We start from the raw sequence: 23,524 nt of genomic DNA, 5'->3' as shown, positions 1-23,524 counted from the left end.
CAATAGATTTTCTATTGTGTCTGTGATTCCGGGGACTGATGGATTAAATATCTGTCCTTAGGATATTTTTTTGGAATAATAGAGGGTATTAAATTAAAATCAGTTTCATTAACAAGACTTTTATTGGATGATCACTTTGAGCTTTGTACTTATTTTCTTACCAATCAAGAGATTTCAAACACACAATACTACACCATAACCATTATACTACCATAACATTACAGAACCTTGTTGAGCCCTGGTTACTGGTAGTTATTTCACTATCAAAGAATCGATATTTTATTCCAGTCATAAGTCAAATTAAAATTAATCCTCTCATTGTACATATCGTACAATAATAATACAAAATTTGAATTCAATATACTTAGCGTTACTACAATGAACTAAGTAAAATCTATTTAATTACGTTGTTACTTATTTCTTATCACTGCCCCATCTAATATACCTAGAAATTAAGTATCGTTAATTATTATAAACATTAATCAACTTCCAATTGGTAAGGAAACTTGCAATTTCTAAAAATACGGACATCCGTATTATAATATCGTTTATCCCATTAAGTTTTAATGAACTACTCACGAATGTTGTTTTATTTTAATTTATAGAAATCGCAAGTTTCATCCAAAAATTAATCTGTTTAAAAAGGCCTTAACAGTTAATTATCTATGGATAGTGTGGGATATGATACGTCACAGGCTTATGTGGGGGCTCGAAATAATGTTTCAATCTTTCAATTTGGTAAGGATCAATCACGAATGGAGTCTTCCTTGTATAATGTTCTTTAACATAATGCTTTGCGTATGGAACCGGAACATGTTTATGCTGTTTATGCAGGTCAGCTGTCAATTTGTGCAGTTTTGACACAGCTTTTTCTTTCAGATGTTTCAGCCCGGATTGAACTTTTTCCGCCACTTTATCGAATTGCAGGTGGCATGTTGCTAGGTGTAGTAGCAATAGGGTTATCTGTAAAAAATGATTTAAATGAAAATAAATTTTGAAAAAAATTATATGGCAACTTAAGATACTAATTTAGGAATTTGAACATTGCCGCCATAATGTTGGAAACATTTTTAAATTAATACATGGGTACTTACATTTAATAGAAAAAATTGAGAAATGCACACGCATTATTTTTAGAATAACAACGCTTTATTTTTAGAGGGCTTTTTTAAAAGTTGCACATTTTTATACTTATATTCATTCTGTAGGTAACTATCATAATCACAGATAAATAAATGTCATTAGTATATTTTGGTTTTTCAAAATATTCAATTTTTATGCTCGCGAAGACGAATCTGACGAACCAAAGATCATTAAAATCGGTTCAGCAGTTCTTGCCGAGTAACGAAGATAACTTTCTTCTAAAAATATTTCTGATACCAATACCTAGGTACCTATCTATTCTGCATTTTAAAATCAGAAACAATAAATTCTGAATGAGAATTTAAGGAGAATCTAATAAAATAGCTATAGACTTACACTTATTTTTTTAAAAAGGACTAACTCTAAGTATCCCGAATTATTTTTATTAAAATATGTTAATAATTATAATAACATGTACTTACAAAAATAAAAGCCTTCATGGCGAGTGATATCCAATGAACTACAAAGTACACTGGCCCGCGCAAATAATACTCCCTTCATATAAGCTAGGGTTCTATTGTAAATTATTATAAAACTGCATTATTCTGATGATTTATTGCAATGCGAATGCGATATCGTTTCTATGTCGCTGTGCTGCGGGTAACCGTGGACAGCCTCGGGTAACAATAATTCTGGTGTTAGTCAATAGTTATTTAGTTATTGAAATAACTATAGAACTATTTTTATAATAAACTAGCGGTTCGCCCCGGCTTCGCCCGTGGTACATATTTACGTTTTCTCTACATAAAAACCATCCTCGTACTTCAAGGAATATAATAAAAAAAGAATTATCGAAATCGGCTCAGCCGTTCTCGAGTTATGCGCTTACCAACACATTTTGCGATTCATTTTTATATACAGGGTGTCCCACTGTTGGTATACTAAGCTCAAAGGAGGTTATAGTTTTGCATACGCTGAGTACGTAAAAAATAATTAAAAAATTCCAGACGCATTTTTTTTTTCAAATAGATGAATTCTTAAAACTCTATGTGTACACCCATAACAAGCGAGCCGCCCAACTTTGCCACCAGCACGTGAGCTTTCGTTTAAGATTATGTTTTCATAGATAAAATGCTCATATTAGAGAAGCGGTATATGCCGGCTACGCGAAGCTAGAGAAGAAAACATGGATTTTCAGGAAAAATTTAGCAAAAAATTTTGGATGTAATTTTTTTTTTAAGTATTTTTTACGTGATCAGTGTATGCAAAACTACAAGTTCCTTCGCGCTTAGTATACCAATAGCACAGACTAATAATAATATACTACGTATACAATAGTGGGACACCCTGTATAAGATGTATTCTTACAATTTTATTAATTTATTCTGTGGAGTGGGAGTCGAGCATGCTTCGGCACGAATTGGGCCACGCTCGCACCGGGGAAGGTACCACACCCTCACAGAATATCGGCGCCATAGTGACAGTTTACTGTCGCGTTCCGTACGGTGAGTGAGGGGTCCGGAGGCCCACATCCCTTCCCATCCCCTACCCATCCTCTCCTTCCCTGTCCTCATTCCCTCCCATCCTCGCCCCTTCTACCTAACTCCTTCCTTGTGGACAGCAACACATCCACTTCCCAGTGAAGTGGATGCTTATGGGCGGCGTGTATCGCTTAACACCAGGCGACGCGCCTGCTCGTTTGCTATCCAATAGCATAAAAAAAAAAAAAAAATTTATGTCACGAACATTTATTCGTTCGATCGTATGTATATTTATATTAAAATAATTTTCATTAGGTAGCGTCAGTAGTAAAACAACAAAAAAAAACAACCATGTAAGTAGGAACTTAGGTACATGAGCTCATTCAAAACTTTAAATTTTTAAATAGAAGCGGGAAACCACTCATAGACAAACAATTGTAATAAAATTGTCTATTATGTTAATCCAGAATATGTATTTTATTTTCATCCAAATCAATTCATCGTTTTGCATGAATAAACAAACGTTCAAACATTTTAAAAACTTTCAAATTTATTCAATTAGTATTATAAGAAACCAGAATAAGACTTCAAGGGAAAGTTTCCATCGAAATTCAGCCTGCAAGGCTAGCGTCGTTTTTCGCATCCTAATCATTCATACTCGTTAAAATTTTACTCAAACCGTAACCAAAACATTGCTAAATGTTTCAACCTTATCTTGAAAGCTATAGAGACGATATTAGCATGTGTTAAAATAAGGTAAGTAATTTAGCATAATTGCATAACGATTAAATGATTTAACACTAGGATATTATGTATATGAAGTAATCGAACTTCAATTTTATTTGTGTAGTGCAATCACCTTGGTAATTATTAGATATTCAGGTTCATTAAATTCAGGAACTGTAAGTATACGTTATGTTCTACGATGCATACAGCATATTTATTATTTTACTCCATTACATTTATACCTAGCATGGACCAATTATACTCAAATATTGGTCCATTGCATGGTAGTAGTCTAAAAAAAAACCTGTGCCCCCTTAACTCGTACGGCAAAACTTTTCCCGCCTTATTTATGTTGTCTTTTAAATTTTAAACTTTTTTCATGAAGAGTCCTGTATAAAATTTGTTAAGCCAGTAAGTAATATCAGTTTGTTTTAGTAGAGGGTGATAATGTTGTACCTAGTGTAGTATTTTCAAATTGAATAAGAAGATGGAACACTGTCCTATCAAGATTAAATAGGTATATTGTTGAATCTAACCAGTGTCAATTCATAGAAATATATATTCAAAATTTCAAATTTGTTAAACTTATTTATAATTTCATAAAAATAATTGGCTCTTCTTCATAATATTTTTATGATTTTAATCAGTAACTAAGCAAATGAAGTTAAACAACTAATGAGTAATTAAATACCAAGATATTCGTTACACTCAACATGTTAATTAGATCAAGTTTCGTCCGGAAATCGGAAGCGTCTTTCCTTTTAGGAAAATAATGTACGGTTTATTATCTGTGTCGATAAGAGCGATCTTTCCGGTCCTAGGATTGGCCAGTAGCCTCATATTATGTTCTATGTCATTAAATAAAAAAATCCTATAATGCATAGTTAAATACTAAAAAAAACTTCTTTAAAGGTTTTATGTGGACCATTCAGGCACTATCAATAAAACACATAAATACTTAGTCTAAAATAATATTGTATATTTATTTATGAATTTATAAGGCATATTATTCAAACGGCTCAACATAATATAGCCTTAATCTAAAATCAACACAAATGTATAAAATTGACGGACATTAACCATTGATAAAATTGAACAACATTCGGAATTTAAAAAAAATTAAACAATTGATTTTATCTATGCTCACATCTTTTTTTTTTAATTTCATCTCTTTCTATTCCCATGTAAAGAAATAGTATGTAAGTTTTTAGTGAAATCAAATAAATAGTAAAATAAATCTCACTAACTGTTATGTGATGCCTTTACGTTGATCACTTTTTGTAGAAATAAATCGTTTTGCAGTTTTTAAATTTAGGCGGCAAAACTGGATGAAAATTGCAGGGTTTTTTGGTGAGTGGATATTTTTAAAAAGTCTTGTAAAGTTTGAAACAAAAGTACAATGCGATCCAACTAAGAATAAGAACGTCAATGCCTTTATGTGTAATACCTATTATTAATTTAAATAAATACGATTTAGATATAAAAACCTTTGTTTTTCAATAACAGTTAATTTTATGGTCGTTGAATCTTGCATCATGTTTAAATACGAACGTTATATTAATTCGTCTGAATTAACAGCTGACGCATATTACTTTTAGTTAGATCGCACGAATACTATCGCCTTATTTTCTCCACCTTTTTACTAATTTAAAATGTGAAAACCCCTTTGTAAATTTATCATTTTAAAAATTTGACCTATCTAAAAGTCACAAAGAAAAATTTCAAGGCCCGTTAGTTTAAAATAAGCCGATCACGTTATAGCAAAATTGCTGTCTAATCGAATTGACCAATAGAATATCATAATAATTATATAACCAATGTAGATTTTCTCATATTTAATCAAAGATAATAATTATTCAATAATGATGTTAATTATGAGTTAATAGTCGGTTAAGTAAAAGCGTTGGGAATTGAAAACGATAATTAAAAATAAAATTAATCATACATTATATTCTGATAAATAAACAATAAAATACAACAATTGAACATATTATACACACAATTAAATTCGCCATTAATAAACAAAAACATTATTATTACATATATTATTTATTCATAAGATGAGCCTTAAATCTAATATTGAATCGATAGTGAATATAAAAACGGAAACATTAAAAAAATATTTTTATTTCTAAACAAATTCTTATATGAACAATGTACAACCCCTATAACATATATTATATAGTGAGAAATTATTTAAGCTGTATGCATGCCAGTTAAATGAATTGCATTTTATCACAAGCACATTATTATTGAAGTTCTTATGTAGCCCAGGATTGTAGCAGCGCGAATTCGTCGTCCTCTGTAAAAGAAACAAACTATTAAAAAAAAGACGGGTTGCACTCCGGGAGTGCCGGCAGAAGTGAAAACTTGATTATTAACGTTGAGCATGTTTGATATTTTGGAATGGTATCCGTCTTACGCTTTTTCGATCAGGTCACGTGTCCTGACGCGAGTTTAAGATTTTAATTTTTATACCCATTACAGAAAAGTGCTCAACGCCGCTAAAGAAGTTTTCACTTCAAAAACATGTTACTAAAGTGAGATTAGGCAAAACATTCGACATTTAGAAAGATGGCGGTATGAGTGTGTTCGCACTTAGTTTTATTTAAGCTTACTTTTCTGCCGTTAAAACGCATAGAGAAGGTCTATGCGAACTACTCTATCTCTTACTAAATGTCAGAAATAATTCACAGTGCTATCTTCAATAATAGCTTGTTTTATAAAATACCTGCCATTTTGTGATAAACTGTTATATGATTTTGATAAATCATTCAGTCAGTTTTATTTTTAACCGACTTCAAAAAAGGATGACGTTCTCAATTCGACTGATTATATTTCTTTTTATTAAGATATAATTATTATGTAAAATCTCCCTGTATCCAAGAGGAGTGGAGCAGCAAAGAATAAATAATAATAGTTAAAAAAAACTAAAAAACACGCTTTTTATAGAAAACCGAACTAAAAAATAGAAAATTTTATCAAATTAGTGTATTGTCATCGATCCTCAATAAATCTACAAAGTTTGAACGAAATCTGGCCGTTTAAAGTGGGTCAAAATCGCGCCCAAAGAAGTCGGTTACAAACAAACATACAGGTGAAGCTAATATAAAGCGTGTAAAAATATAAAAGAAACGTAAAATCTTTTTGATAGCTACCATTGCTATACTTATATAGCTTTTGTATGTATGTATGTTAATAACTAACCAGTCTCCTTAGATTTGCTAGGTTTGGGCTTATCGGTGGCCAGTTCTGCGGTGGGCACATCTGGTAGATTGTCTGCTGGCACATTGATTCCAATCATTTCTTTGTCTAGTTCCTCCTGTAATAAAAAGATTTGTTAATTAATTATGTTTATTTGTATAATGAGTAGTTCTTTGAGCTTAATTTAGGGCCGTTTTTTCAATGCTTGGATAAAACCTATTCGTCAAATAATGTATAAAACTACTATTTTAAAAACGTATTCTAATTGCCCGTATTTGACAGTTTACGTGACATTTTAACATTATCGTGTAATACTTTATTGGACGGATAAGTTTTATCCAAGCATTGAAAAATCGGCCCTTAGTTAAATACAGTAATTACAACTGGGGATTAACGGGATTTTGACAGGTTATTAAAAACAATTTTAAATGAATTTTGTCATAAAATATGGACGCCTGTGTCACAGAAGTGGGAACATAATATATGGACTGATGATGATGAAAGGTGAGTAAATTCAGATAAGAATCCTTTCTTATAAGCTTGTGTACAAGCAATTACAAATAAATGTTATAGAACTATTCTCTCACTGTAAGGATACACTGATATTATTCTGTAGAAAGTTGTTACATCTATTTTTTTGTTTAAACCTGGAAGAAATCGCTATTTAGCGATAAGGCCGCCGTTTGTTACAATGTATCCTAGATTAAGTCTCAATTTGTAACTTTTAAGAGCCATAAAGTATTAATAAATACATAAATAAAATAAAAATAAACCTATGCAATTGTCAATGAGATTTTAAACAGTGTACTTAACACGTGAAATCAATTGATACAATTTTCAAACAAAATATTCAAATCGAACCTGATATTAAACCATTTGTTTAGAAAATTATTTTAAAAACATTATGATTCACGAATATTCGTCAAGGCAAGATGATCATTGAAAATTTATATCATTTAAACCAAACTCATACCTGTTCCAACTCTTCCAATTCCTTCTCAAGCTCGTCTTCATCAATATCATTGGGGAAGGCCACATTGTTACTGATAGCTTCGGTTATTTCACGTGAGATATCGTGCTGTTCCGCTATATCGTCCATTATGTCGTGTACTTTGTCCACGTCGCTGGAAAAAGGGTTAAAGGGTATGTGAATATTTTTGGAAAGACTGTATATTAGGACTGTTCTATTTATGTAGAAATTCTATAGTACAAGTAATGTTTAGTTTGTGTAGAAAATACTGTGAAATTTTGGTAGATAAGAATTCCAGATTTTATAGAAGCAGGGCAAAGGGCAAATGCTATTATAACTTCGTTTATAGCAATACTTTTCTGCCTCCACCTTTTTCAAGAATGAAAATGAATGAAATGACAATGTTTAGAAGATGAAACCCACACTAACACACCCCTTATATTCTTAAGCGACATTTTGAATTCTACCGATATTCCATATATTTATTATGTGTCAAATATAATCCATTCCTAATACATTGTAAACTCCATATAACGTCACTCGATTTAACAACAAACTTTCTAAAGCATCGAAATCAAGTGACTCTGGTTGGTTAAGCTTGTATTCCACTCTCAATAACGACAACAAAAGAAAGAATCACATGTAATATAATCCACTAAGGGGCCACTGAAAATCTCTTACTTATTTTTACTTAATCTTTCATTTATTATATGTACTTGTATTGTTTTGTTTCATGTTGTGTTGCTTCTAAGTATTGTATTCTGTGTCAATTGTGTTTGTTATTATTGTGGAGTCAAATAAATGATCTTTCTTTCTTAATAAATCTACATATACTCACATATCCTTATGAGCCAGTTTCATAGCATTTGCGGCATCCTTCATAGTGTTGAGCACTTGAGCGTTAGTGGTGGCTCCCTCTAGTGCCTCCCTCTGCGCTTCAATCTGTGTGAGCGTCCCGTCGATCTGGGTGAGCTGTTTTTCGTAACGCTTCTTACGTTTGAGCGCAGCGATCGCCGCTGGGAAACAAGATTTAATATATTGCATTGAAGTAATATAAATAAGTCTCATAGTCGGCTTTGTCAATATGTCAATCTATATATATAAACCTCAAAGGTGACTGATATAGTGATCTATCAACGCACAGCCCAAACCACTGGACGTATCGGGCTGAAATTTGGCATGCAGGTAGATGTTAAGACGTAGGCATCCGCTAAGAAAGGATTTCCCGAAATTCTTGCGGGAACGGGGAAAACGGGGATGCACGTACAAAGTCGTGGGCGGAAGCTAGTGTGGTATAAAACTCTTTTTTATAATATTAGATTTCAATTAAATTTGGTTGATTCTTTTTTATAATCCCTTGAAGAACAATGATGGTTCTTATGTAGAGCAAATGTAAGCATGTACCACTGTCGAAGCCTGTGTGGACCGCTAGTTACATTTATATGAATCAAGTTACCAATATTATGTAGGCCAAGTGTGTCAGTCTTGAAATAATATATGTATTATATTAGTTACTTTATTTAGATGAACCTCATTTCATTGTTAATAAATCCAAAATAAATTTTTAATCAATTGAAAATACTGTTATTGTTGAGAAACTGAGAAATTTAATTTATTGTACTGTATCCTTGATGACTTGATCCATTTGGACATAATTATTCATGAAGGTCATAATTTTATATAAGTGTAAAAGATTTATTGAAGCTATAGACAATGATAGTTTGTAAATGGTTAATGACCATCACATTATTTTATTAACATAAGTAACATAATTGTTTTCTCATTATGACTCATAATTACTGTTATACTTCTACAATACAAGACAAGATATTTTACAACAAAACATAGCTGATTTAGATTAGAGGATAATGAACATAATTTCAATCCATATGTAGGTTGGTCTTTACTTATAGCACCTTTATAGCATAGCAATGCGGATGTCAACAAAGCATATACGACATAGTATACATAGTTATCGTAAGGAAAAAGACGTCAGCATGATCCTGATTTCAAAGGACGTAAATTATACTAACCTCTCTTATTTTTAGTGCCATTTTTCCTAGCCGTTTGTATTTCTCCTTCGATTTTTTTCTCTAGAAACTCCTGTTTTTTTATTAACAGCTCCTCCGTCTCACGTAATTTCTGTATAGCTTCGTGTGTTGTTGGTCCCTTCTCCTCTTTCTTGCCTCCGAAGAGCTTACCAAGGAAACTCATTTCGTTTAGTTCTTATTACGCTAGATGTAAAACAAAACCCTCTATCACAAGATTGAACTAATTACGCCTAGAGATTAGAGAATCCAAAATTGCACATAACATTTATTCACTGCTTTTGTATAGGGTATGCGTTAGGCATGGGCGTTGAATCAACGGACTAGTTAAATTAACCGTCTATGTACACTCAACGATTCGACTAGTCCATCGTTCATCAACGGACTAGTTGAATTCAACGACTAAACAAAAGAGTCGAAACGCTCGTCAACGCGTCCGCGACGGTTAACTCTTCGACGTGGCCGTATAATAGTCCACCGTAGACGGTTAAACGACTCGTCGTAGACGGCTCGTCAGTCGACACGTTTGTATCAACTACCAACTTGCGTCGCGAGTTGATAGTTCAATATTTTTACCGTTAATTCCGTTTGACTTTTAATGAGATTACTATGATCAATGCTCGAAATATTGAAAAAAAAGGAGATACATTTGTATTAATTTGATATTAATGAATTGTCTTAAAAATCTAAGATATTTTTTTTATTCAGTTAATTTATTACATATCATAAGGATTACCTACCTATAATAATATATTGAATAATGTTAAAATATCGACTATAACTAACGACTTAAAACGACAAGTTAAAACATAAACAAAAACTTGTTAATAGATAGGTGATAAATATATAATTGTTAAAAAACAGCTCTGACTTTTTCTTTACTAGAGACAACCCTGACATTGAATTCTTTGAAAATGTATAATTCGTAATAACTTCGTGGTAAGAATGTGGAATTTTACATGTATAGTGTAGAACCTCAGTTCAAGGTAACGAACGTTCGATTACCAATACCGTCGCGCGTCGGTCGACCGTGTCAATTCGTTTCAGTTTACACATCGACTAGTCGAAGATTTTAACTAGTTGATCGACTAGTTGATGAACGACATTTAACGGTCTAGTCTCGTTGATGAAAAATGCGTCGACGACCCATTCCTAGTATGCGTCATCCATATTACAATGATTGTACAGTGGAACGTTGCCATATTATTTGAAAACTTTTCTATTTGTAACCGATATTGATAAATATTCTATTAAAACATAAAAATTAATGAATTTGGTCTATATTATTGCACAAATTTAAGGATTTTTTTTACTTTTACATGTAACGAAAAATTTATTCGCATTAATGTAATGTCGTATTTAAATTTTTAGATCGTCCAGTGAAACACAGAACAATCTGTTTACCGTCAATGTCAAAGTAAATTCTAATAAAAAGTGGATACTCACACTGAATAAAGATATAAGAATAATAATTTTATAATATTATTTCTTGAAGCAATTTTATTAACTAATCTTTATACTTCCCAATTTATATTTCAATGTATTTAGCAGTGGTTTTGCATACATTTTCAAAACTCCCAATAAAAAACACAACCAGGTGTTTAATGACATTGACAACGACAAGCGCAATTTTGCATTTTTTTTTTATAAACAGATGATTGATGAATCAATCAGTCAAATTGTTCGGCTTTCAAATTCCTGCTGTTGATAAATAAATTTATTTTAACGCAATTAGTCTACTAATTACATAAAAAATTATAGTAATTAATAATTAACGTTAAAAATGGTTCGTATAATAAGTCAGGAAACGTACGACGACGTCGTTCGGGAGAATATTGAAGAATTTGATATGACTCCTGAGGATGCTATAAAAGAAGCAATAGCACAATTTGAAGCTCAGGTATTATATTTATTTACTCCGTTAATTGAATAGTACTATAATAATAACTATAGTAACATATTACTGGAAATACTTGTGTCATAAAGAAGTGAAAAAAATTCAAACAAAATTGCCACCCTTCGAAAAAATTGAAGTGAATTGAAGTGAAAAAATGCAAAGTAAAAAAACTATGTAAACTTTTGTATTTTCAGGGTGTGGACTTATCAAACATTATTCGGGATTTGAGTCTAGGCCCAGGTGATAATCATTTAGTAAGCATTACTGTAACAAAATTGAAGGAACTACCAAGAAATAATAATGAAGAAATATCAAAGGAATTGGATGTATTAATAGTAAGTGATTTATTTTGTATTGTTCAATTAAACTTTAATGTAAGAAGAAGTATATTCGTGTCTTATACTTACTGTTCCAAAAGTGTGAAAAACATATTTTATCAATATTTATACTTTATTATAAAGGGTTGGCTTTAGCTAACTGCCGCACGAATTTGTTGGAAATATTTATATTTTTAGTTAGCTATGTAATGTAAGATTGTAATTCCAAAATATTATCGTTAGGAAACTTGTAGTTTTTTAGTTATTAATTTTTAAAGTTAATAATTTTTTGTGCGAAAAAAGTGCATTTAGCCGTTTTGTTGTGCAAAAAAAGCGGACCAAGATGTTCCATTTCACTGTACTGTGACTTTACGCTGCGGCCGGCAAGTGCCAAAAGCGACTTTAGGGCGATTCCTACTCAAACAAAAAAAAAATCTACGTAGGTAGGTTAAAAACTATTAAACTTTTATTTTTAATATCCAAATAGGTAGCGAGGAGCGAAGCGACGAGCGTGTTAGGTTAACTCTTGAACTGCCGCACGAGCCGAGCGAGCGAAGCGAGCGTGCCGCGGCAGCGGCCGGCGAGTGCCAGAAGCGACTTTAGGGCGATTCCCACTCAAACAAAAAAGACGTGTGGCACTCGGGGACTGCCGCGGAAAAGCCATTGCATGGCATGCCTTCAAGCCACACCTCCGTGCCCGTCGGAGTGGGGAGCGTGAGGTTTTTCGTTACGCAATTTCTGGATTCGGTCCCCGCGCTCAAGGCCCGCGATAGAAGCTATCCAATAGCTTAAAAAAAATCTACGTAGGTTAAAAAACTATTAAACTTTAACTTTTAGTATTCAAATAGGTAGCGAGGAGCGAAGCGACGAGCGTATTAGGTTAACATTTGAACTGCCGCACGAGCCGAGCGAGCGAAGCGAGCTTGCCGCGGCAGCGGCCGGCGAGTGCCAGAAGCGACTTTAGGGCGATTCCCACTCAAATAAAAAAAACTACGTAGGTTTTCACAACTTGTTTGTATTTTATTTATGTATCGTAAAATTTTTGTTACACCAATTCATACATTTTGAGGTTAGAATAGGAAAATTGATTTTTCTCCAAAACTATTGGTTTCCTAACTTTCCCCTTTTGGTGGGAGGGTCCCCCCCTCCTCCCCCCCATCCCCCCCCCCACAAAAAACCTATAATACGTGCGGCAGTTCTCTAAAGAAACCCCATTATAAATATCAATAAACTGGCTTTCCACACATGGCTTCGCACAAAATTTAACAAATTATTCACTAGAACCTTCCTCAAGAACCACTCGATCTATTAAAAAAAAACCTCATCAAAATCCTGTTTCAAAAATTAAGCATGTATGTAGAGACAGATAGACCATCTTTGTTTTATACTATGTAGTAATCTATACTAATATTATAAAGCTGAAGAGTTTGTTTGTTTGAACGCACTAATCTCAGGAACTACTGGTTTGATTTGAAAAATTATTTCTGTGTTAGATAGCCCATTTATTGGGGAAGGCTATAGGCTATTTATTATCACGCTAAGACCAACAGGAACGGAGCAATGTGGGTGAAACCGCAGGGCACAGTTAGTATTGTGAATTATTGAACCCTAATACAAACTGATGTTGTTGAATAAATAAAAATTAAACGATAAATTTTCATGTTTTCAGGCAGAATGCAACAAAGACATAGCACATAGAGTAAGAGCAGGCAAAGAAGGGGCGTATAACATACTTATAGAATTATTAGATACCTCCTACAAATCATACATACAAACTCCCAATGAAACTGAGAAAATTGCATTTTTAAAGAAAGTTTTAATAAGTCTAACAGCATTGATGGACAGTCAGCCAGACTTACTTGATTCAAAAGGAATAGAGTTAATGAAAACGTAAGTATGAAAAATTACTTATTACTGTACTAGAGGTCCGCCCCGGCTTCGCCCGTGGTACATATTTCGCAATAAAAGGTAGCCTTCTCGGGTATCAAAATATCTCCATACCAAATTTCATGCAAATTGGTTCAGTAGTTTAGGCGTGATTGAGTAACAGACAGACAGACAGAGTTACTTTCGCATTTATAATATTAACTAGCGACCCGCCCCGGCTTCGCACGGGTGCAATGCTGATACTAAATACACTACAGAAAAACTGTGAACGTTGTATATAAAAACATAGCGGCCCGCTCCGGCTTCGCACGGGTATAAAATATATAGCCGGGCGGCCGGCCGGTACCGCCGCAAATGCTACGTCCCGCAATTTTTAAATCTGTAATATCTTCGAAAATATTCACTTAAATCATACGGTGTAAAGGGCCATATAGATCTATATTAAATGAACAATGTATTCAAGGTATTTAATAAGTTAAGGATTAATGCTGTATTGGTTAAAATCGCTTCGAAAATTAGCCATTATTTGTCGTAAAAAGTAAATGACAAAAAAAAGTTATTGTGGGTTATCCATAAGAGATAGACATATACCATCGCGGACTTTTCTGTAGACCTTTTCAATGTGTATAATACTTAGTACATTATTTTGATAAAACTCGTAGGGTTCAGCCTGCGTTTGCAATGTAAGCGGAAAAAATGTAATTTTTTACGACATCACATTAGAAACCTAAAAATAACAGTACTTTTCCACTATTTAATGGATGTTATTATACATATAAACCTTCCTCTTGAATCACTCTATCTATTAATAAAAACCGCATCAAAATCCGTTGCGTAGTTTCAAAGATTTAAGCGTACAAAGGGACATAGGGACAAAGGGACATAGGGACATAGGGACAGGGAAAGCGACTTTGTTTTATACTATGTAGTGATATGGATTAGAATTAAGTGAAAAATTATTGTACTAGATTTCCACCCGTAGCTGTTCCTGTGGGATTTCCGGGATAAAACAAGGTTTATGTCATATTCTGGGTCTCCAGCTACCTACAAATTTCATTGTAATTGGTTCAGTAGTTTTTACGTGAAAGTATAACAAACATGCATTCACCCATCCATCCTCACAAACTTTCGCATTTATAATATTACTAGATTTCCGCCCGCGGCTTCGCCCGCGTTTTCAAAGGAAAACCCGCATAGTTCCCGTTCCCGTGGGATTTCCGGGATAAAACCTATCCTATGTGTTAATCCAAGTTACCCTCTATATGTGTGCTAAATTTCATTGTAATCGGTTCAGTAGTTTTTAGGTGAAAGAGTAACAAACATCCATACATCCATACAAACTTTCGCCTTTATAATAGTATTAAGATAAGATTTGGATAAGTTATTTTGATGATTAGATGAAAATAAATATTTTTATAATTTAAATACATTATAATGATATGGACAACAAAAATAATTGATTACTGATTAGTATTAACATTAAACCAAACATACTGTGTCTTAGAAAATAATATTCACAATACAATATTGATCCATAAAAAAAACCGTGTGTGCTCACATGCGCGTGTGTGTCAGAAGTGAAACTTCTTTGACAAAATCGTCGCCCTACTCCATGACGTGATGGTATTGCCATGATGCAACCTTGAAATTTTAATCTCAACAAAGAAGTTTCACTAAAAAAAAATATTGTAGAATGTATGTAGAAAAAATATTAATTTTAATTCTTTATTTTATTAATTTTCAGTTTATTAGATAATGTGGAGAATCAGGATATTTTAAAATCAACACTAAGATGGATGAGTGTATGTTGTCTCAAACATGAAATAAACAGACAGAAGATTTTCGCACAAAACATTATTGAGAATTTGAAAAAGCTGCTGAAAATTAAGGGGAATACAAAGGTAAAAGAAAATATTTTTTATAACATTTAAATATAATAATATAAATATGGAAAAGTATAAAAAAAAAGATACTTTATTCTGTTCAATCATATTTTTTTTATCAGATTATGTATAAGATTAGAAGAGCTATAAGTACTAAAAGAATGAAATGTACTATAATTATTTTTTGACATAGTATATAATTTGAAACAAACAAACACACATAGAATTATATCCAACCAAATTGTTTACAACACAAAATAATGTCTTAAAAGATCAAAGCATGGAACCTAAATACGATATTTAAATGATGTTTTAAGCCAGTGAACTAAAATTTCCACCAATAATTTTGGAAAAGACCAATATTGAGTAAAAATTGGGCGTATTTCCAAACTATACATAGCCAGAACGCAACCATAGGAAACTGCTCGTATATACTTTGTAATGCTGTTTTTAAGTTTGTTATTACAATATATACACGAATTTTGCGTACTGATCGTGTATACTTTGTAACGCGGATGCTTACTTCTACGTTCCAAACTATACACGATCAGTACGCAAAATATGTATAACTAAATATAGCTACTACACCACTTACGCTTGAGCGAAATAATAAATATATAATTATATAGGCAATCAAAGACTTGTACAGCTATATCTATCTACTTTTATTCTTCTTGATTGATTCAGTAAAATATGGAATAATATTAATATTATTAGGTAAAGCTTAGAAAAATAAATAGGTAACAGATGTTACTTATGGGTTAGGTTAGGTTCGTGTTTTTTTTAACTACACAAAAATAGGAGCCCCGCGAAGCGGGGCTCCGTCGCCTCGCAACCGTCTTCTTCTGGACTTATTAGATCTTACATTTTAGCACTATTGTCAATTGTAAGTCGTGCAGTATCACAGTATTACAATATTTGCAGTATAATCGGGAACGAAGACACAAGCATCCTCGATACAAAAAATATACGATCAGTTGGCAACATTATATGTATACACAATACACATGCATTTTAATAATAGATTTCAAAACAGCAATACAATAATATAAACGCGAGCAATGGAAAGACGCCACGCTTACTCCGAAACATACACGATTAGTCCGCATGCGTACTGGCGCTGTATATTTTGGAGCGCTATTCTTACTTACTTCACTACAAAGTATACGCGAGTATTTGCGTACTGCTGTTGTATAGATTGGAAGAACTTTGTAAAAAAGTTATTTCCAATTTATACGTGATTAGTTTCACACCGTTGCGTACTGGCCTTGTATAGTTTGGAAAGACGCAAAAATTGGTTGTCTGTAAAGTCGGTTTACTGACGATAGTTGAACGTGACAACGTCCGATTGTGCTTCTTTGTCGCTCGTTCCGCGCTCTCGCTTGCACTTCAAGCCTTACATGGAACGCCTCAGAGCGAGGTAACGCCGCATGAGTCATGTTTTTTTCGTGCGTGCAGCCGGCTCTATCGAATTATAAGACGTTGTCACGTCAAAAATTACGTTAATATCACTTTCTAAACCGTCAAATCACGTTAAGCCCTTGCACCAAGAAGCTTATATCTAATACTCTGGAGATTGCACTATGACCATTAACTTGTAACAAGAAAACATATGAATGACGCCTGTATGTTTTTTTATCCCTTTCACACCTAACTTGCCCAAGTTAGGTGTGAAAGGGATAAAAAAACATACAGGCGTCATTCAACGTCATATTTTTTTGTTACAAGTTAATGGTCATAGTGCAATCTCCAGTGTATTAGATATAAGCTTCTTGGTTAATATCAATTATTTCTAAACCGTCAAATCACATTTTAAGCCCTTCCACACATTACAGTTACTAAGTGAAACACTACAAGTAATTCGTCGGCTAACACTCGACGACGATATTCGTATGGAGTTTGGTAAAGCCCACGAACATGCAAGAGAACTTGGTATGCAGCTTTTGGAACCGCTGACGAATTTGTTGAAAGGTTAGTAGTTTTATGTTGGAATAATTAGTAAGTTTATAGTGTGATTTTCCAAAATACTGATTAATTACCTATGCATATGGCCACCGTGAATTATATTATCTGTGATTATATATTTGTTTTTAATTATTTTTATTTAAGAAGGAGAAGAAATAAATAAAGAAAAAATATTTAATTGCATTATATTATATTATTATTCTTGTCCCTGTGGATAGAGTAAAGGTGTTTTGTGTCTTATTGAATATGTGAATGTGTAATTTTATTTTGTATTATTTTCTAATTAGATTATTAATTGTAGCATCGTTTTTTTTACAAATTATTAAGATGTTTCTAATACTGACAGACATTCTCAATTAGTACCTGATTTTTTGCATTTTTTTTTGTTTTATTGACTTTTTTTGTGTTAAATCCTATGTATCGTGTATCGTAGAGAACACGAAACCGCCGCTCGTATCGGAACTAATGCTGACGTCAGCGAGTCTGTTGGTCCGACACGAGCTGTGCGCTAAAGTGGCGGAATGCGATAACTTTGTATTGCTATCTGTGTTGTATCTTATGTATTTGTATGTATGTATCGTGTACCGATACTAGCTTTCCACCCGCGACTTCGCCCGCGTTTTCAAAGAAAAACCCGCATAGTTCCCATTCCCGTGGGATTTCCGGGATAAAACCTATCCTATGTGTTATTCTGATGTATAAGCTGTATTGTGGTAAAGTTTCATTCAAATCCATTCAGTAGTTTTTACGTGAAAGAGTAACAAACATCCATACTTACAAACTTTCGCCTTTATAATAGTATTAAGATGTATCGTATATCGTAGAGAACACGAAACCGCCGCTCGTATCGGAACTAATGCTGACGTCAGCGAGTCTGCTGGTCCGGCACGAGTTGTGCGCTAAAGTTGCCGAGTGTGACAATGGGGTACTGTTCACTGTACTCGCTGATAACTTTGAAAATATGGCTGTTGCTCAGCAAGCTGGGAAACTGTGAGTATTTTGTACTAGTAAATTGTAGTATGTATTATGTGTTTTAAGCTATTGCATAGCTTCTATCGCGGGCCTTGAGCGCAGGGACCGAATCCAGAAATTCCGTAACGAAAAAACCTCACGGGAGCGTGAGGTTTTTTCCTCTCCACTCCGACGGGCGTGGAGGTGTGGCTTGAAAGCATGCTATGCAATAGCTTTACCGCGGCAGTCTCCGAATGCCACACGTCTTTTTTTTAAATCTAGAATTTAAGTATTTTTATATAATAGGGTGTCCTGACGCCGACGAACTATGCTCAATGGAATTATAACTTCTTAGTTCATATGCTGGTTACGTAAAAAATACTCATAAAATTCCAGACGCATTATTTTCCATTAGATGGCTTCTTATTGACGCAATGAACACATTAGCAGAGTTGTATACGCTAGCTGCGCGATGCTAGGGATGTTAACACAGAGTTAAAAAAAAATGTAATTATTATTTTTTTGCGTCCTTTTGTTGTTTTATTTTATTTACGTTTTGCGCATGCAAAACTTTATATTTCACTAGGCATAGCTCAACGATAGTGGAACACCGTATTTATTAGACCGCTAAACTAATTCGTGTACGATTAAAAATTAAGTAGATAGTTTAAAAATATTTTGAGCTTTGACATATTATACAACTTTCAAGATGTAAGTGTGAAATAATTATTGTTTTGATAATTGGCTATACTTATACAATACTTGCAGATAAACTGAATGATAAAATTATTTCATGGGTTACTGAAGTTTGATTGAATAGTAACCGATATCTAAAGAGAATAGAAACATTTTCCTTTCTATAAAAGTGTAGGTGATAAAGAACAGTTTTTTTAACGGGAATTGAACTCAAGAATTATAAATTTGAATTTAGTTTTTAAAAACTACATATTACCAAAGTTTACAGACGGAATAAAACATGTTGTTATTACAATACAATTTATTGAAAACAATTAAAAATTCTACACACATTACATGCTTCATACATATGAAGCACCCCAACATGCATTCATAGTTTTTAATCTATTTCACACAATGAATAAAAAGTATGTGTCTATTATGTAATCTAACATTGTCACATTCTAGATTTTTACTTATTTTTATCAATACTTTCTTCTTTCCTTCCAACCTAAAACCCGCATAACTTCTCAGCGGACTGAAAATACGATCTCAAAAACAAACACCGCTCGTTATCTATATGCAGTGTTTTTTTCTTTACAATTATTTCATTCTCCAATTTACCCCTTTCGTGTATCAATTCAGCTCTTAATTTCTCCGTTTCTAAACTGCGTCGTTGTAATAAACTCATACTGTCATTTAAATCGCGTATTTCTTCAATCAAACCGATTAGAGAACCCTCCCTACAATTTTCGACGTTCGGCCTACAGTGCTTAACGTTCAATCTCGTTTGCGCCACTTGAATCCTCTGCGATACCTTCAACATTTCCTCGTGTAGAGTTTCCAGAATGTTCTCCGTTTCAACTATCTTTGATAGCGTCAGTTTTAATTGGTTCTCTAATTCGATTCTCACTTGATCGGTGCGCGCGATTCTAGCACTTAACGCCTTGTTAACAGCTATATCTTGCGAACGCAAATCGCGTGCTGAATTTATGAGACATGCGTCCACTTTTTCTCTCAGCGCCTTCGATTTGTCTATAGCAGTTTTGAATTGTTGTAACGCGTTCACTGTGAATTGCTCCCACGATTGCACGTTGGATTGTCCTTCGCATAGTCTTGTAGAACCAGCTGAGTCTTTGACATTACTGGATTTAGTTTGCAGTTCGGAATTATGGGTTTCGTATTTGAAAGCAAGATATTTGTTGCTCCAGTCGCGTTCTAGAGCTTCTTTCGCAGCTATATTCATGTTCATTTGACTCTCAATGTCTCTTAACATATCGGCTTGTAGTCTTTTAACGTTTTGTATTAAAACTGACTCGTTGTATAAAGCGTCTTCTGGTTCATCGTAAACAGTGTCAGATTGCATTCTATTACGCCGTAAGTTTAGGCATTCCTCTGTTATGTATTCTGGGATCTTCAATGTATCCATTGCGCTTTTTAATTGTTGACGTAAAGCTTCCAGAACATTCATTTCTGCGTCGATGTCCCGTATGGCTCTTTCCAATTCAGATTTCCAATAGTTGATATGTCTGGATCTGTGTTTTAGTTGATCTGTGCTGTCGCTAAAGTCGTTGCATGATGTTTGGTTCACTTTGACGATGCAGTTTTTTGTTATTGACGTGTTTTTATCAGTTTTTCCTATGATATCTCCTTTTAGTATTTCGCTGTTGTGTTTCTGCCAGTTGTTTATTGTTGTTAATCCGTTGTTTTTGTCACCGAATGAAAGATGATCCCCGTTATTTGGAAATGCCATTTTTTCGTACACGTAGTGCAAAGAGCAAGATTAACTGTTCTGTAAGCAGTATTGATTTGTTTGTTCCTATAGTTACTGAGTAAATATTTGATATGGAATAAACAATTTGGTTGTTAGGATAACCAAAATAATGCAATATTTAGTTGAAATAATTAAGCGAATTATATTGACCGACCCGCGAAAGCGCAAAAAAAACGAAATTTACTTAATAATAATTTATTGTAATAAAAAAAATTACATTTTAAATTATTATCTAACTTAAACTACGTCCCTCCGGTTCAATGTTGGAACCAAGAGTGTCCATCGTCTTCGGCGGGGCAGCGTCGCGGTGGTGGTGATTGTCGTAATACTTCCTGGAATCGCAGGTGTGCGCGATGTCGCAATCGTTACTGGGTACAAGTCCTTACTGGGTGGCCTTATGCATCTTCTTATAATAAATGCGTGTTATACGTACTTAACAAGCGACTCTTTAAAAATTATTAATTATATTAAAGTCTTATATTGTTGTGGACATTTCTGTTTACTTGTACTTATGTGATAAATGTGATTATTATTATTATTATAGCTATAATAAAAAATAAAAATATTTCAGAATAACAGCGCTCGCCGGTAACGACGATGTCAAGAGGCAGTTGGTGAGAAGCGGAATTGTTCCAATCATTGTGTCCATATTAGCGAGACATTCCGTAAGTTTGAAAATTAAATTTTGTATATCTATACTATCTATACTAATATTATAAATCTATAATAATATTATAAAGAGGAAAGGTTTGTAATTATGTATGTATGTATGGTTTTCATAAACTACTGGACCGATTTCAAAAATTCTTTCACTATTAGAAAGCTGCATTTTCACTGAGCAACATAGGCTAGGTTTTATCCCGGAAATCCCACGGGAACGGGAACTATGCGGGTTTTTCTTTGAAAACGCGGGTGAGGCCGCAGGCGGAAAGCTAGTTATATTTATTTTTATTCAATTTCTCTAGAATGTAGTTGTTTTTGCGTTCAACTACTTAATAAACGATGTATTGCCGTACTATATCTTTTTGTGGCACCGTCCTACGAAATATATAGAATATGAATGTCATTGACTTTGAAATAACGAATAGGGATTCATTCAAAATTCAATTCTTTATTTAGACGATTTCAAATCGCTTCTAACAGATGGCAACTAGAACAAACAAATGTTTGATATAATGAGGATATTATTAAAAAACAATTCATTTCTGTATTTTGTCAATTAAAAACCACTTTTAAAAGATATTTATTTCAATATTTTTTTTCCAGAGCAACCCAACAGCAGCGGCCATAACATTAAAATGTATAGCGGCTCTAACGTTACGTGAATCGGAACATTCGCGGCAGTTTGTGGACGCGGGTGTAGCGGAACATATAGTGCAGTGTATGTTGATGCATTCGGGCGATAGATCTGTACAGGTGATCTTTATATAAATCCTACTATAATATTATAAACTAGCTTACCACCCGCGGCTTCGCCCGCTTTGTCTAAAACCTAATAAATGATATACTAAAACCTTCCTCTTGAATCAGTCTATCTATTACAAAAAACCGCATCAAAATCCGTTGCGTAGTTTTAAAGATTTAAGCATACATAGGGACATAGGGACAGAAAAAGTGACTTTGTTTTATACTATGTAGTGATGCACACGCAAATAGGTACTACTGAACCGATTACAATGAAATTTGGTATGTAGGTATGGTAGATGAAGACCCATAATAGGACTTAGGCTATAGAAACGACATAAGATAGTTTTTATCCCGGAAATCCCACAGGAGAGGGAATGATAGAAATAATTGATTTTTCACGGTCATGTTCTATTCTGACCTATATTTCTGTAAAATTTCATCCAAACCCGTCCAGTAGTTTTTACGTGAAAGAGTAACAACCCATACGTACATCCGCGTTGTCAAATGAAAACATATTTCCCGTTCCTATGGGATTTCCGGGATAAAAAATGTCCTATGTCCTTTCTCAGGTCTCAAACTATACTTGTAACAAACTTCATCCATATCGATTCTGTGTTTTAGGCATGAACCCACATAACATAAGATCACACATGATCAAAAAATAACCATTAAAATAAACCAATTTGATAATTTTTGAAGTGAAAGATCTTTAGGCTTGTTGATAGTAAAATGTCACGGTCGCATCATGGCAACATCGTCACGTCATGGAGTAAGGCGACGATTTTGGTATCTTTGAATCTTGCCAGAGAAGTTTTACTTCTGACACGTGTGCACAGCACACACGCTCTTTTTATTGTTATTTGCTTAATTTGTACATTTTATTTTCAGAAAAACGGTTGCTGGGCCATAAGAAACATAGTGGCTAGATCAAAAGATCTTAGCGTGAGATTCCTTGAATTGGGAATAGAACCAATACTAAATAAGGCATATGAACAATTTGCGAAAGATTTTGGTTTTGATATCAAATCTGCGTTGAGAGATTTAGAATGTGATGTCAAATTGGACGAACAGTGGACTGGAAAAGGTGTGCAGTTGGAGCAATAAACGCGGCGTGCGAAACGCGGCGTTTGGAAAGCGACGTTTGAAACGCGGGGGAAACGCTCAGTGTGTGAATTTTGTGTTTTGTGTACTGGCTGTATGATTGTATGTTATTAATTCTGTGTATGGATGTTATTGAATAAAAATGCGTTGATTTG

The 23,524-nt window shown here is 33.7% G+C and overlaps 4 protein-coding genes across 4 annotated transcripts; 1 reads left to right on the top strand and 3 right to left on the bottom strand.

The window, feature by feature from the left end:
- Positions 1–123: 123 nt before the first annotated feature.
- LOC149478509 (uncharacterized) lies at positions 124–1,778 on the bottom strand. The gene is made up of 2 exons (XM_089709382.1): positions 1,566–1,778; positions 124–963 (listed from the first exon to the last, which is right to left on the bottom strand). The coding sequence occupies exons 1-2, from the start codon at positions 1,581–1,583 to the stop codon at positions 664–666; spliced, it is 318 nt and encodes a 105-aa protein (XP_089565508.1). The 5' UTR covers positions 1,584–1,778; the 3' UTR covers positions 124–663.
- A 3,435-nt stretch (positions 1,779–5,213) lies between these two features.
- shrb (charged multivesicular body protein shrub) lies at positions 5,214–9,829 on the bottom strand. The gene is made up of 5 exons (XM_089709210.1): positions 9,498–9,829; positions 8,303–8,480; positions 7,468–7,618; positions 6,498–6,612; positions 5,214–5,592 (listed from the first exon to the last, which is right to left on the bottom strand). Exons 1-5 carry the CDS (start codon positions 9,676–9,678, stop codon positions 5,552–5,554), a joined length of 666 nt encoding a protein of 221 aa, XP_089565336.1. The 5' UTR covers positions 9,679–9,829; the 3' UTR covers positions 5,214–5,551.
- Positions 9,830–11,148: 1,319 nt separating this feature from the next.
- On the top strand, positions 11,149–23,524 carry LOC149478506 (armadillo repeat-containing protein 6 homolog). The gene is made up of 9 exons (XM_089709343.1): positions 11,149–11,412; positions 11,604–11,744; positions 13,396–13,616; positions 15,358–15,514; positions 17,332–17,467; positions 18,286–18,451; positions 21,433–21,526; positions 22,128–22,277; positions 23,157–23,524. The coding sequence occupies exons 1-9, from the start codon at positions 11,296–11,298 to the stop codon at positions 23,370–23,372; spliced, it is 1,398 nt and encodes a 465-aa protein (XP_089565469.1). The 5' UTR covers positions 11,149–11,295; the 3' UTR covers positions 23,373–23,524.
- Positions 19,397–20,840, bottom strand: LOC149478507 (tektin-4-like). Its single transcript, XM_089709348.1, has one exon. It carries the CDS (start codon positions 20,838–20,840, stop codon positions 19,599–19,601), a length of 1,242 nt encoding a protein of 413 aa, XP_089565474.1. The 3' UTR covers positions 19,397–19,598.

This window comes from Colias philodice, chromosome 22 (genome assembly GCF_061535455.1).
Source record: "Colias philodice isolate Cphi_HAF_F1 chromosome 22, ilColPhil1 Martin Lab GWU primary, whole genome shotgun sequence".
In the NCBI taxonomy this organism is placed as follows: Eukaryota; Metazoa; Arthropoda; class Insecta; order Lepidoptera; family Pieridae; genus Colias; species Colias philodice.
Note: the sequence above shows the minus strand (reverse complement) of the source record. Positions and strands in the feature narration are given on the sequence as shown.